Source organism: Rhinatrema bivittatum, chromosome 4 (genome assembly GCF_901001135.1).
Source record: "Rhinatrema bivittatum chromosome 4, aRhiBiv1.1, whole genome shotgun sequence".
Classification (NCBI taxonomy): domain Eukaryota; kingdom Metazoa; phylum Chordata; class Amphibia; order Gymnophiona; family Rhinatrematidae; genus Rhinatrema; species Rhinatrema bivittatum.
Genome location: NC_042618.1, coordinates 442358697 through 442373814, shown reverse-complemented (window position 1 = coordinate 442373814; position 15118 = coordinate 442358697). Strand labels below are relative to the sequence as shown.

Here is a 15118-nt window from a genome sequence, read left to right as displayed (position 1 = left end):
TCTTTAAGTAATTAATAACTTTTTTCTATATTACATTTTTAAGGATGAACAATTTTAAATGTTTTGAGCAGAATTTCTCTAGAAGTTCACTGCAAGATTGTTTTTTCCACCCTCTCCCTACTTCACTAGCCAGTCTCCTTTCACTTTGCCTTCTCAGACCCAAACTCCCCAACTGCCACTGTCTCTGCACTCCCCCTCTAGGCTCAACTCCATCCACTCTATCTCCACTTCCAGAGTCTGACCCCTCTCTCAGTACTGCCCCACGCACACATGCACAAACATAGCCCCTCATACTGGTGCCCTCTCTCACACACCCTCGCACATTGGCTCTCTTTCTTACACATATACACACCCTCGCACAGGCTCCCTCTCTCACAAACAAATACCCTCACATACACACAATACCTTTTTCACACACACCAGCTCCTAATCTCTCATATATACACACTCCTTCAAAATCCCCTCACATAGGCTCCCTCTCTGGCACCCACATACCCCCTTATACATGCTCTCTCTCTCACCCCCCAGGCTCGCAGTCTTGCACACACACTCCTTTACACATAGACTCATTCTCACCGGGGCCTGCTTCATCTTTGCCGTGAGTGGGACAGGCTCTGCTCGTGGCACACCAGGGCCTGCTCCTTCTTTGCCACAAGCAGGACAGCCTCTGCTTATGGCATTCTTGGGCCTGTTCCGCTCATGGCATTCTGGGGCCTGCCCAGAAAATGGAATTGCTGCACAGGAGGGGAATTCTACGCAAATTCTGCACTCCACAGTAGCACAGAATTTCCCCCAGGACTATATACCCCCTCTTCACCTGCCAGTACAAAGACCTAACTCCAGAATGGCAGGATAGTTAGCCAATGGCACATTAACAGGAAGGCTAATGTAGCATTCTAGGATACGTGCCAGTGGTTTGTATTTGACCGTGCAGCTTTCTACATGGTTTGATGACTTCCTTGTTGTTGGTATCTTGTGATGGAATTCTTGGTCCCCTTGAAAGTTCTTTGTCTTTGCATCATGCTCCAAGTGATGAATCCTGCTCTGTCCTGATGGAAACACTCAACCTGCTGTCATTCCTTTCAAAGAAAGGGGTGATGGAGAAAATGTTCTCTGACCGACACGCATCCAACAAACCGTTTCAGGAATCAGGCAGAGGAAACTTGTAGGAACAGCTTGGGAGGTTCCAGACTTTCACATGATTCAACCTAATCCTGGTTTCAAATGGCGTGGCCCAGACAACAAGGATGCCCTGATTTCTTGACAGAGTTAGGAGGTGTTGGATATCTTTGTTATCCAGCTCTTCATTTCACAGTTGCTCCAGCACTCCATGAATAAATGGTTTAGAGAGGAGGGTTTTATTTATATTTATTTATTTAGAAGATCATCAGTGTGCTGTTTGAAGGTGCAAGTTTATACTTTTTATTAATACTTAAAGTAAACTGAAACTCTTAACTCCAGGTCTGCAGGCTGGAAGGTGCAGTTGCTGGTGGGATTTTAAAAGTTTGCAGCTGAGCCTCACTAAAACTCCCTGTGAACAGCTCCTGGATCCACCCTGCAATCCCCACCGCTCTTATGAGCTTTTGCCCGGCCTGGAGACGTGATTCAGGGAAGCATGCAGGAAGTGACTAACTAGAGGAGAGGCTAAGATAGCTGCTCGCCAGGATATACGTATCAGGATGTGATTACAAATAGATTTCAGAAGTTTTAACATCACGTCTCTAGAATCCTGAGGATGTTAGGTTTGCATTAAATAGTTATGAGCATTTGCTGGAAAGTGTGCCAATGTGGCTAAATTTGAATCTGTGCACTATACTGTTTTCTTAATTGATTTTGCCTTACCTTGGATCTGTAAATGAAATAACATTTTATAGATTACAAGTTGTCTTTTAGCCTAGAAAAACCAAACATTGTCATTTTCTGTTTGAGTCTATAATATGTCTCCTTGCCAAGGGCATCAGAGGTCTATTTGGGGAGGGGACAGGGTTCTCCTTAGTGAGGAGCTCTGCCACAAGCATGGAAGGAATCCAAACTATGCTAGGTCCCACTGTGACCAGAAGGAGTCATTGTCCCTGCAAGCTGTACAACGGGAATCGAGCAGCTTAGGGTGTCCTGGAGAGCACGTTATAAGAGTGCATTTCGTAGAACAGCTGCAAACATACTGGGCCACTATTGCTCTTAACCCAGAGCAATAAATATACAAAGAAAACACGAGCACGAGCTGCTCTGAGTATGGCTGGCTCCTAATAAGTGGAGAATGGTAACTTCAGACTAAAGCTGGGGCAATGCTTGGCATTCTCTTTCTGGTAGCTGGCTTGTGACTCCTACTGCCAGCTCTTTTTGAGTTGGGTTATTCCCTTGACTCATCCGCTTTGTTTCTGGTGTTACAGCTGTGTGTACTGTTTTCACTTCTACATCGTTGCATTCCAGCCCTTTCAAATCTTGGGAAGAGACGAATGTATGACCTCAGTCTGCATGTTTGTACAGTATTTCATTCATAATTTTGAATGCTGAGACAGGTTTTTACAGGAACAGAACTTCACAAAGGTCAGAAGACTTTGTGAACTGTATGTGATTGGAAATTGGAATGGTTTCCAATCTCTGGATTCAGAGTTGTTGCTGGACAGCAGCTAAAACCAAAGTATGCCCTGCTTAACCTTCCCTGCCTCGGGTAGTCCTGCACATGTACCTTTTATTTTTCCTCCTGAAAAAAGTACATGTTAAAAAGAAACAACTGGAATCTGGGCTGCAGATTAAAAGAAGACCTTAGTTTAAACAGATGTCAGAGAATGACTGAAGCTGCATGCGTGCTGGGAAAATCCCCTAGTTCTTTTCGCTCTGCTTTGGCTGCTCTTCACCGTCTGATCGGAGACACCTCCAGGAGTGGGGAGCACCGAGATCAGAGAGTTCCCTATCTCAGAGGGGAGAACTAGAACTCCACCGTGTACCCAAGCAACGATCTTGGATGTTTTTCTATACGTTTCTAGGTTACAAAATATACATGGTTTTAACAGTGACCAGATGATTTCATGAACATAGGGACAACTTAATGAGTCTTTTTTTTTTTTTTTTTGCTTGTTTTTGAACCGAGCAGCTTTCTCCTGCCCGTTTTTTGTACTTTCAGCTTAATCAGAGTCAGCTCCAGCGGTGCTGTGCGCGCCTTCATTTGCAGATGCCTGGGGTTGCCCGCCCGTTTTTAAACCCCTTCTTATCTAGCCCCGCTATGACAGCAGCGGTCCTGGGTGAGGTACCACAGATCATGGCACCCCAGCCAGGAGGCTTCCGTGTTTATGCTCTCATCCCCCCCACCCAGGGGTGGTGACCCCTGCCCAAGGAGCAGACAGACCATGGCTTTATAAAACTCCCTCCCAACTGGGCATCCCAAACTGTTTGTTTGATAAGTTGATTAGAAGATATGAAAATGTTTGTGGAGTCCTTCAAAATGTGCTTTGTGCTGTGTGGTGCACTGTACACAAGGTGTTATAAACCCTCAGAGACCAGCAGTGGTGAGAACCTTCTGGGTTTGTTTTTAAATCGGGGCAGTGGTGTAGGAGGGAGGAGGTTTTCACTACACTCGTTCAGGAACTAAAAGTCCAAAAGCTTTAAAGGATTTAAAGACGGCATTTCCCAACCCTTTTCCTGGAGGGACACCTTGCCGGTCGGGTTTTCAGGATATCCACAACAGATATGCATAGGAGAGAGTTGCAGACAGTGGGAGACCCAAGGCATGCAAATCTATCTGGTATGGGTTCATTGTGGCAATCCTGAAAAGGTGTGCCTCCAGGAGAGGGTTGGGAAACGCTGATCTAGGAAAAGGGGGGAGATTTAAAAAAAAAAAAAGACCTAAAAAAAAAAAAAAAAAATCCATTCAGTATTTTAAATAATTCTGTTTGATGTTTGGGCTCCAGAAATGCATCCTTCTCCGGAGTTAAGCAGATACACATGCATGAGTACCTTATACTTGAGCCCATCCTGTGATTAGCCCTCTATTTTAATTTTTTTTTTTTTTTTTTTTTTGCTAGCCGGGTTTTACTGAAGTGGGCCCTGCATTCCTTTTCTCAGCAGCCCTTCGGGACGCAATTTAAATTGGGCCTCCGGCGCCATTGAACTGAGAATGTGCAAGCTCGTTTTGGTTTTGCTTTTCAGGAACTGGAAGCCTGTGTGGAAGGCCCAGATCTTGGGCAGGAGCACAGAGGAGATGAGCTCTACTGTTGCTGGTCGCAAGAGGACAAGGAGAAGCAGAGGCGAGATCAGGAGGAGTCCAAGAGAGTGCTGCAGGAACTGAAGTCTGTGCTGGGCTTCAAAGCCTCTGAAGAAGAGCGGCAGAAGTGGAAGCAGCTGCTCTTCAGTGAGCACGGTAAGCACTCGCGTGCACGCATCACCCTGCCCATGCTTATTAGAATCTGCTTTAATTAACTTGGCCAGTCCAACTCTGGAAAGCAGTGTACATGCTGAGAGCTTTTAAGACTTGTTCACCTCAGAGCAGTCAGTGGCTGGTGTCTTACTTCAGTCCTCCTAAACCAGTTTTATGAACTGTGCTGTGGACAGTGCCTTGGGTGATCCTGCTCAGTATCTGGATAAGGTAGCAGCAATAGCAAATACTCCTCCATTTGCAAAATACTTTTTGGCGTTTATGGGGGAGGAGGGGGGAAGAAATTCCAATGTGGCTCCTCCAGCGAACGTGATTTTTCTTTTCGCTGGTCTGCAGCAGCATCTGGGCATAGGCTTCTTCGGGAGGGGTAGGAGGCCTGTTTGAATCCCAGCCCTCTGGGGCATAATACAGTAACATGTGTCTGCGAGAGGACTCTGACCAGTGCTTCCTAAGCCAGCCCTAGAGGCAGACCTAACCATCTGGGTTTCAGGATATCCGCAATGAATATGCACGAGTTAGAACTGCATAGCCTGAAGACAACAGAACATAATGACTGATAAAGACCGTGTGGCTCATCCAGTGCATGCAAATCTGTCTTATGATTGTTAGTAATTTAATTACCACCATTCAATACAGTATCATACAGAATACAATTGACATAAGTCGATTTAAAAAACAAAATAAAACATGTATGATTGTTAAAACAGTTAAAGTTCGGCTGTTAACGCGATTGTAGCTGTCCTGATAAGCAGCTGGTGAGATGTCTGCAGGACTAAGTTGAGAATCGCTGTGATGGGGGGGGGGGGGGGAATTTATTTTTGTTCGCCATAAAGTTTTTGGCGCTGGATTCTGCTCTAAATGTTGGAGCCCCACCTGCAGCACCACGAGCGATGCACCGTTTGCAAGAGCCAGCTGCTTTCTCTACTTCTGCACCTTTTGGTTTTCTTTTTCTAGGTTTGGACTTAATTTGAATCGCTGGTGGTATATTCTAAGCTACATGAAATATTGGATGCACTGAAAAAAAAATAACACTAATGTGATATTCAAGTGCAGTTTTCAGTGTCTGATTCTTTAAGATGTGATTACAGATTTCATATGTGAAAAAGAACATCCATCGAACGGGAGAGGAGAGGTTTTAATTCTTGAATGTCCTTACCTGGTTATACACGCAGGGCAGGAAGCTCTTCTGTGCTTTGCATGAACCCGAGATGGATATGTTGCATGTATCGGTGACGAGTGTGGAGTTCTGCACGGAGCGCGTTTAAGGAACTCCTTAAACGTGTTTTGTGCTTGTTTCTCCCTGCTGCTCCTTGATGAAGACGTGATGCGTCCTTCCATGCCAAGTGAGCCGCCAGAGGCAGCAAAAAATGAAACCCTTCCTGCCAACTTATCCCATTGGTGTACTGCTAGTTCCTTCATCCCTCATGCATTTGTCGTTAAGCCACTATCGCTTTTGGGTAATATTCTGGTAATGCACTGCCATGCCCGTTTTCCCTGTCCAAGAGAAGCCAATAAGCACCTTGCCCCTTCCGTTTGTATAGCAAGCAGCAGGAGTACATTTGCCTCCCAGCCTGATACAGGCTTCTGCTAGGGCTTCTGAGAAAAGGCCAGGTTTGTTTTGTACTTCTGCTCCCTAAAATTGTGTTGGCCTTCACTGCACTGCATTGCATGCAACCTTTCACTTGTAAATTTGCACTGAAAATGCATCCTCTTTATACGTCCTATATGAAGAGACTCCGGTGTACTGGAGTGATATCCAGCTTTATTCAGTGTTTGGTAATTCCAGCAACCAGTGCAAATCATTGGTGGTTGCTTCAGGGTCCCTATGGACCTCTTCTTTCCTTCTTGGCGATGACTCTTGCTGGTAACTTCTTGTGTTGTATCTTTTGTATTCTTCCCCTTAGGTTGTGCTCTGTTGTACATTACCTGGGTATTGGCCTAATGCAACGCATTCTGTTTTCCCGTCGATAGCAGGGCTGAATTAGCCATGCTGTCATGGGATCTGTCAATCAGGCCCGGGAGGCGGAGCTTGTCAAAGCAGAGAACAGAGCTTTGCTCTCTGCGGCTGCGCGTATGTTCCCGCGCAGGAAAGTAACGGACTCTCCTCAGTCTGTTTTTTCCGCGAGCGGGAACGCACGCGGAGCTGTTATTCTCCTCAGTTTAAAAACAGAAATAAAATGTCTAAACCCGGGTTTAAACCCTGTGCCTGTGGAAAACGGATGTCGGTAACGGATGGACATGATCGCTGTTATCAGTGTCTCGGGCCGCATCACCGAACAGAAAATTGTGAGTTTTGCTCAAAAATGTCACCACGGGCATTAAAACAGAGGGCCTATAGGCTTCAGGAAATTTTTGCCTCCCGCGATCCGTCAGAGGCTCATTCTTCGCCTGGCCCGTTCACTTCATCGGCTCCGTCAAGAAAGAAATCTTTACCGTTTAATCCTAAGTCCTCCACTATAGGAGGTAAGAGGAAAGCAAAAAATCAAAGGCCAATGGGTTCTCATAAATCCCCAGTGCCTGTAGAGCCGCAACGTACCTCATTGGAGGAGGAATCCTCCGCGCCGAAGACTTCTGCGCCTATGGCGCCAAATGCGCATATACCGGCGCCAAAGTCAGCGTCTGCGCACAACTTAGCGGTTCCGGCGCGCATGGCGCAGAAGAAACTACCGCGCCGACTAGTCATGCGCACGGCGCCAGAAACACCTGTGCGCACGGCGCCGAAGACATTTGAGCGCATGGCGCCGGAAACACTTACGCGCATGGCGCCGGGAACACCTGCACGCACGGCGCCGAAAACATTTGAGCGCATGGCGCCGAATACAAAGAAACTTATGCGCACGGCGCCGAAAAACCCTGTGCGCTTGGAATCAAAGAAACATGCGCATAAAACTACAACCGCGCACAATTCTACTTCCGCGCACAGACATTCAAGTGCGCATGAGTCTACAGTCGCGCATACGCGCATATCTCCGCATACCTATACATCTGCGGATAAAAACATATCCACGCATAAATCTAATTCGGAGCATATATCAAGATCTGGGCGTAGAGACCAAAATTACTCGCCTCAAAAATTAAAGAGAAAGTTGAAGCGAAAACGATATACTTCACATACCTCTTCTTCCGAGGCGGAAGTTACAGATACGGACTCTTCATCTGAAGACTATCATAAGTACTCATATCACTCCCATTCTAAAAGATTAAAAAAGAGGAGTGCGACATGGGAGATGAGTCCTTCGACTTCTAAATCATCTCATAAAGTTCCGTCGACTACCGGCTCATTAAGAAAACCGGTACAAATTATTTCCTCTACCACTTCTTCAGATTCAGAAGTTTTTAAAACTACTCCAGACAAAACGACACGGAGAGATAGGGAGGTTCCTACAACGTCACCTCCAACAATTATTCCAAAACAACAAGACAATCGTATGATAATGCCCTCTCATGCAAGAGAAGCATTTTTTCAATTGTCGCAGTCTCTAGAAGGATTTTACGAGACGCTTCAATCATCATTTAAAATGACTAATACTTCTCAGGACAGTGCTACAAAACATAAAGCACAGTCAAATGTAGAGCAGTCGGCAGAACCACCGACGTCTCCCAGGAAAAACCAACCAACTTCACCTACTCATCTACAGGATACATATTTTGATTCTCCTTCAATACAAACATCCCCATCATCATCGGTGGGATGTCTGTCAGACACACAGGACCAACTACAGGAGCCACATTCTCCTCCTGAAGACCTTACATACCCAAAATTCATAGAAAAAATGGGTACAATTCTACATTTAGAGGTCCAAAAAGAAGCAGACCCTAGAGCAGAAACTCTTGGGCTTCTAAAGATATTTGATACTCAGGTGGAACCAACATCTCTTCCACCACAAGAAATCCTGCACTCCGTATTACAAAAATCCTGGGAAACGCCTTATACAACTGCAGCTGTTTCCAAGAAAACAGACATTAAATTTCGTATGAAGAAAGCATCACTATACACTCTACCACAATTGCCTCACGCATCAGTCGTAGTAGAGTCGGCGTTGCAAAGGTTCAAGAAAACAAAATTGCACACTGCTTTTCCCCCAGGGAAAGACAATAAATATTTGGATGAATTTGGTAGGAAAATATACCATAATTCAATGTTAACGGCAAGAATTATGCAACATCAGTTCTACATGGTGCAATATCTGTATGAGTGTATGCAAGCTATGAAAGGTATACATTCCTCAGTAGCGGAACAAATACCTCAGCCTCTTCATGATATGGAAGAATGTTCTCGACATCTATTGAGATCAATCTATGAAGCACATGAAACGTCATCCAGAGCGTCTGCTGCAGCTATTGCAGCCCGCAGACTAGCATGGTTACGTTCAAGTTCCATAAGAGATGACTTGCATGTAAAACTAACGAACCTCCCATGCACGGGAGATAATTTGTTTGGAGAAAAGTTCCAGGACGCAGTAAGTAAATTAAAAGAGGAAGCTCTAGCAGTACAATCTCTAACATCAAATCCTATTTACTCGACTACACGTCGTTATGTGGGGTCTACCCGTAGACAATCATATGGCAGAAGACCCTATAGATCGTATCAATCTTTTCGTACGCAGCCATACCCTGCCTACCAACGTCCTGCTCCACAAAACAATACCTCAAATCAACGAAGAGGTAAACCACGTAACCAAAGGCAACAGGCACAACAGCAGACTACTGCTGCAAAGCCAACCTCATCTTTTTAGTTATTCAGCCGCCACCACAACATCAAGCTCCTCCAGGCAGAATTTGTGTTTGCCTGAAAGTCTGGGAAACAATAACATCAGATCAATGGGTACTGGAGATAGTACGTCAAGGCTACCAACTCCAATTTGTAACAAAACCCATCTTGCCTCATCTTTCCACACTCAAGATTTACAATTCCCATCCACAACTGGGGGAGGAAATTGCTTTACTTTGCAAACAACAAGCAATTCGACAAATCCAACCACACCCCAAACTAGCAGCATTTTATTCCCCGTACTTCCTCATACCCAAGAAGTCTGGAGGCCTTCGCCCCATACTAGACCTAAGGGAGTTGAACAAATTTCTCACCAAGGAGAAATTCAAAATGGTATCGTTGAAGTCAATTCTTCCTCTCATTCAAACCAACGATTGGATGTGCTCCATCGATCTGAAGGATGCTTACACGCACATTCCAATCCATCCATCCTCGTGGCGTTACCTGTGCTTTCGCTACAGACATCAACACTACCAGTACAAAGTTCTTCCCTTTGGACTATCGGCTGCACCCAGAGTTTTCACCAAATGCATGATAGTGGTGGTGGCTCATCTCAGGAAACAAGGTATAACCATCTTTCCATACCTGGACGATTGGCTAATAATAGCCTCAACTCCGAATATCTTACAAGATCACCTCAATCGTGTGATACTTTGCTTACAACAACTAGGGTTGGTGATAAATTTTCAGAAATCACATCTACAACCAACACAGCAGTTACAGTTCATAGGCGCATGCCTGGACACTACGTGCAACAGGGCATACCTCCCAGACGACAGAATATCACATTTCCGTCAACTTCTGCACAACTTGAAACATACTCAGAGGCCGTCAGCAAGACAAGTCCTGGTAATTTTGGGCCACATGGCAGCGGCGAATTTCATGGTGCCCAACACCAGGCTACACATGAGACGCCTACAATGGGGTCTGAAACGACAGTGGAAACAGCATTCACAACCATTGACGCAAAAAGTATTGCTGACTGCAGAAATGAAAAAAGATATAGCATGGTGGCTCCTAGACTCCACCATGTCCAAGGGAGCACTGTTCAGCCCCCCTCCTCACAATGCAGTCCTAACCACAGATGCATCTCGCAAGGGATGGGGTGCACACCTCGAGACTTACGAAACCCAAGGGTTATGGACATTCTCAGAACAGAATCTACAAATAAATCTACTGGAACTCAGAGCGATTCGCAATGCATTGCGAGTCTTCCAAGACCACCTGAAGGGACGCAGGGTCATGATCTACACAGACAACCAAGTAGCGATGTTTTACATCAACAAACAAGGAGGGTCCGGTTCATGGCCCCTCTGCAAAGAGACCCTGACAATCTTCGAACATGCTCACAAAAATTGCATACACCTACAAGCAACTTACCTACCAGGAGTTGCAAACACAAGAGCGGACAGGCTAAGCCGCATCTTTCATCCCCACGAATGGACACTCAACTCAGAAGTAGTCCAGGACATATTTCTACAGTGGGGGACACCTTCCATAGATCTCTTTGCAACAGAGATCAATTCTCAAGTTTCCCAATTCTGCTCGATAAGGCCAAGCCAATTCAGGATTGCTCAAGATGCCTTCCTCATTCCGTGGACGACAGGCCTTCTGTATGCCTTTCCTCCCATACCTCTCATAACAAGAACAATTCAGAAGTGCATAGCGGACAAAGCTCAACTGATACTCATAGCCCCAGCATGGCCGAGGCAACCATGGTACAGTTTCCTACTTCGACTATCCATCAAGGATCCAATTCTATTACCGAATCGTCAAGATCTTCTCAGCCAAGATCAAGGAACACTTCTACACCCGCTACACTCATCTCTACACTTAACAGCTTGGAGATTGAGAGGCTCCTCCTGACAGAACAAGGAGTTTCCACTTCAGCACAATTCATCTTGTTACAATCAAGAAAATTCTCAACCAGGAAAAATTATAGCTATAAATGGAAACGCTACTCTACCTGGTGCACTTCCAAAGGTGTACCGCCATTGGACTGCTCCCCGGAATTGCTCATTGATTATCTTCATTCTCTATATGTAGTTGGACTAGCAACATCATCCATCAGAGTTCATCTCAGCGCCATAGGCGCCTATCATAGACCAATCAATGACATTCCTATATCCAATCACCCATTATTGACTCGTTTCATAAAGGGGTTAACACACATTCGTCCTCCGGTATCCAAACCTCCAGTCCCTTGGAACCTCAACATAGTTCTGGAACAGCTCATGCTTTCTCCATTTGAACCTATGGACTCAGTACACATGAAATACCTCACTTGGAAGGTGGTATTCCTGGTTGCAGTAACATCAGCACGAAGAGTTAGTGAGTTACAAGCTTTGGTCCACTATCCTCCATACTTACAATTTCATCAACAAAAGGTAGTTCTACGAACTCACCCATCCTTCCTACCAAAGGTAGTTACCCCATTCCATCTCAATCAGTCAATGGAATTACCAATATTTTTCCCTAAACCTCATGCAAACGATAGGGAAAAGCTACTGCACACATTGGATTGTAAAAGAGCTTTAACACACTACAAAGAAAGGACGAACTCGGACTCCCGTGTTTCTCAACTCTTTGTTTCCTACGACCCGAAGGCTCCTGGACAGCCAGTAGCCAAACGCACCATCTCCAGTTGGATAGCGCAATGCATCAAATTCTGCTATGACAAGCAGAATTTACATTTACAATCTACTCCTAAAGCTCACCAAGTCAGAGCAGTAGCAACATCCTTAGCACACCTGAAGAATGTGCAACCCATTGACATTTGTAAGGCAGCTACATGGTCATCACTGCATACCTTCACATCTCATTACTGCCTTGACCAGCAAGCAACCACGGATGCGAAGATAGGGCAAGCAATACTGCACTCTCTATCCTCCTGTCCACAGTGACTGCCACACTGTCAATGATCACGTCAACCACATATGTCATATATGACGTGATCGGGAGCTTTGGACTCCCATGACAGCATGGCTAATTCAGCCCTGCTATCGACGGGAAAAAGCAAGTTTGCTTACCGTAAACGATGTTTCCGTAGATAGCAGGATGAATTAGCCATGCTGACCCACCCTCCTCCCTGGCAGTCACCTAGTCTTCGACTACACTACAGCTTAATTACAGACTGAGGAGAGTCCGTTACTTTCCTGCGCGGGAACATACGCGCAGCCGCAGAGAGCAAAGCTCTGTTCTCTGCTTTGACAAGCTCCGCCTCCCGGGCCTGATTGACAGATCCCATGACAGCATGGCTAATTCATCCTGCTATCTACGGAAACATCGTTTACGGTAAGCAAACTTGCTTTTTCTTACCCGTCATCAGATATCCATTGTCCAAAAGTTCCAGATTGGATGGGGGGGGGGGGGGGGGTGTCAAGCTATGATGAATGTTCATCAAGAGGACTCCTCTGCATGTACCACAGCTTTTGAGAGACTCTAGTTCCTCCACAGGTTCTAGAGAATGTCACATGGTCCCGTGCTAGATCGGCTGTAATGTCTAGAGCCAGTGTGTCTTCTGCTGGACTTTGCAGTCCAGTATACTTATTAAAAGGTGCATCAGATGTACGGAATAAATATTTAAAGTTTGCAGCTTTGTCAATAAAATGCAAATTTCTCTTCTGTGAACTTTGGTGCTGATGTGAATTGCAGCTGTCAGATACTGAAAACCCTCATGGAATCTCAACACTGTTAAATGGTAGAATTGGGCCCAGCTGGCGCTTTAACCTTTTTTTCTCTCGTTTCTTTTCTCTTTTTTTTTTTTTTTTGTAGCTGTGATGAAGCCATTGTCTCCTGTGGAAACTGAAGGCAGCCCAGAGCCACTTCCAAATAATAGTGCAGAAAGCACAGAACCTGCTAAAGCTCACGAGGCCGTCCACGAGAAAAACCAAGTCGCAGCCCTTGAGAGACTTGGGACTGAATGTAGATCCGAGGACCCTGTGAGAGCCGGCAGCGCGGATGCTTCCGCCCCCGCTGAGGCCTGTCCGAGGGACGAGGTGCGCCCGTGTTACCGGCGCGAGAGTGGGGAGGACTCTGAGCGAGCGGGTGGAGAGGGGACCGAGGCTGTGCTCGGAGGGGCGTTGCAGTCCTCCGTGAAAGATCGGCTGGCGCGGCTCCGCCTCTCCCCAGACTTCAGCTTCACCTCTGGGCTGGCCGCAGAGGTCGCCGCGAGATCCTTCTCCTTCGCTTCCATGCAGGAACAGACGTTTGGGGATTCCGAGGAGGAGGAGCAGACGCGAGGTAATGAAAACCATGCGGAGGCGGACGGGAGCGAAGACGGCCGCGGGGAAGACGAAGGCCGATAAACGGCTGCGCACCTGCGAGGGGTGACGGGGGAAAGCCGTGGAGACTGAGGTGCGAGCGGAGACGCCGGGGGGGGGCATTTAAAACCGGTTCCTGTACAGCATGTGCTGCTTTCTTCACCGGGGGGGGCCCCTTCCTGTTTCACCTGATAATTATACAGGAGAGCTCGAGAGATTACGAGGTTGTACAGAACGGAATCTCCTCCGATTTTTCTCCTCTCCAGACCTCCGAGGCTTCTTGCGGTTTGTTTTAGTGCTTTATGTTGTTTATTTATTTGTGGTTCTGTTTTAAATTACAGGGTCTTGTGTTTTTCAAATACCTGTTTCTTCTTTTTATTTTTTATTGATTGTCATGGTAACCAGGTGTTAATTATAACCATAATGCTGTGTAAAAAAAAAAAACAAAACGTAAAAAGTGTCACATTTCCAACAAGTGTCACATTTACTTGACCTTTGGTGCCCATAGTGCCTGTAGGTTAATGATCTTGGTCGTTTGTGACATTATATCCGCTGCTGAGTCAAAACTGTAGGTTTTCAATAAAAATCTGAAAGACCGTTGACAGCGCTTCAGTCTTGGGGGGGGGGGGGGGGGCAGGGCTGCTGTTCCTCCCAAGGTCGCAGGCCACCTTTGCAAACTCGTTGTTTGTTTGTTTTTTTCCCTCCGCCCAGTGGCTTGTAGCGCTTGTTTGCTTGTGTTCTGCCATTAAACAGAAAAGGACGCAGTCTAGAATAGGTGAGAAAAGGTCCTCCTCGCTGGCCGGGGCGATGTGTCCATTATTATTCTGCTAACTTTTGAAGTGGGTGCCCCAGCCTCTTTCCCCGTTTGTAAAAGTTCCTCAGCCACTCCCCAGTATTATTTTCTGTATAAAAATTAGCTAAACAATTAAACACGTATACTTCCAGTTTGGTTTCATTTACTTTTTCTTAGATCCAATAGACTCTCCCCCATGACCTCCTTGGGGCAGGGGTGTGTGTTGGGGCCACATTACCAGTTCTTGACCGCATCGGGGACCGAGGGGGAAGGGGGGTTTCTCTTTGGAGCTCGTGGGGGTGGGAAGTCCCCCCAGTTGACCTCCTCGAGAGAGAGCTCATGAAAAATAAAGACAAGTTACTAAACATTTTCTTCCATCTTTCTCTCTTCACTACCAAAAAAGATGCAGAACCGTACGGCTCTTGTTACCAATTTTCTTCAGTCTCTTGTTTCAGTCTCTGAAAGATGCTCAGCCATGAATAACACAGCTTTATGGTGTTCTGCGTTTTTCAGTGCTGAAATAAAGGCTGAAGAAATGCTCGTGATCTCTAGCAAATGTTCACTGCTAAAAGGTGCACAGATTTCATTTTCAGCAACAAAAAGGTGGTTCCGACAGTTTTGGTTATAATAACTAAAGCTGAATATTTCTTTACAATTTTGAGTAGAACTTTAAGGAACGTTTTGATGTTTTAAAAAAAAAAAAAATCTAAAATTTCTTGTGGAAGAAGGACCCTTGGTCTGACCTAGTATGGCAACTTCTTATGCTCTTTTGTAGTCACTAGATTATAACCTTCTCTGTGCTATATACTGCAACTACTATGCGTAAAATGTGAGAGAGAAAAGCTCATCCACCCCCCCCCCCCCCCGAAAAAAAAACAAACCTTTCATATCCCACCTAAAGCAAATTATAGGTATGACAT

The 15118-nt window shown here is 45.8% G+C and overlaps 1 protein-coding gene across 2 annotated transcripts in view; it reads left to right on the top strand.

Moving 5' to 3' along the window:
- VEZT (vezatin, adherens junctions transmembrane protein) overlaps positions 1-14349 on the top strand; it is an 85947-nt gene extending 71598 nt beyond the window's left edge. For both annotated transcript variants that reach the window (XM_029601597.1, XM_029601596.1), the window contains exons 11-12: positions 4147-4357; positions 12918-14349. In XM_029601597.1, the coding sequence (XP_029457457.1) occupies positions 4147-4357; positions 12918-13450 (744 nt within the window). In that variant the 3' untranslated portion in view covers positions 13451-14349. The remainder of the gene's footprint in view (positions 1-4146; positions 4358-12917) is intronic.
- Positions 14350-15118: the final 769 nt, after the last annotated feature.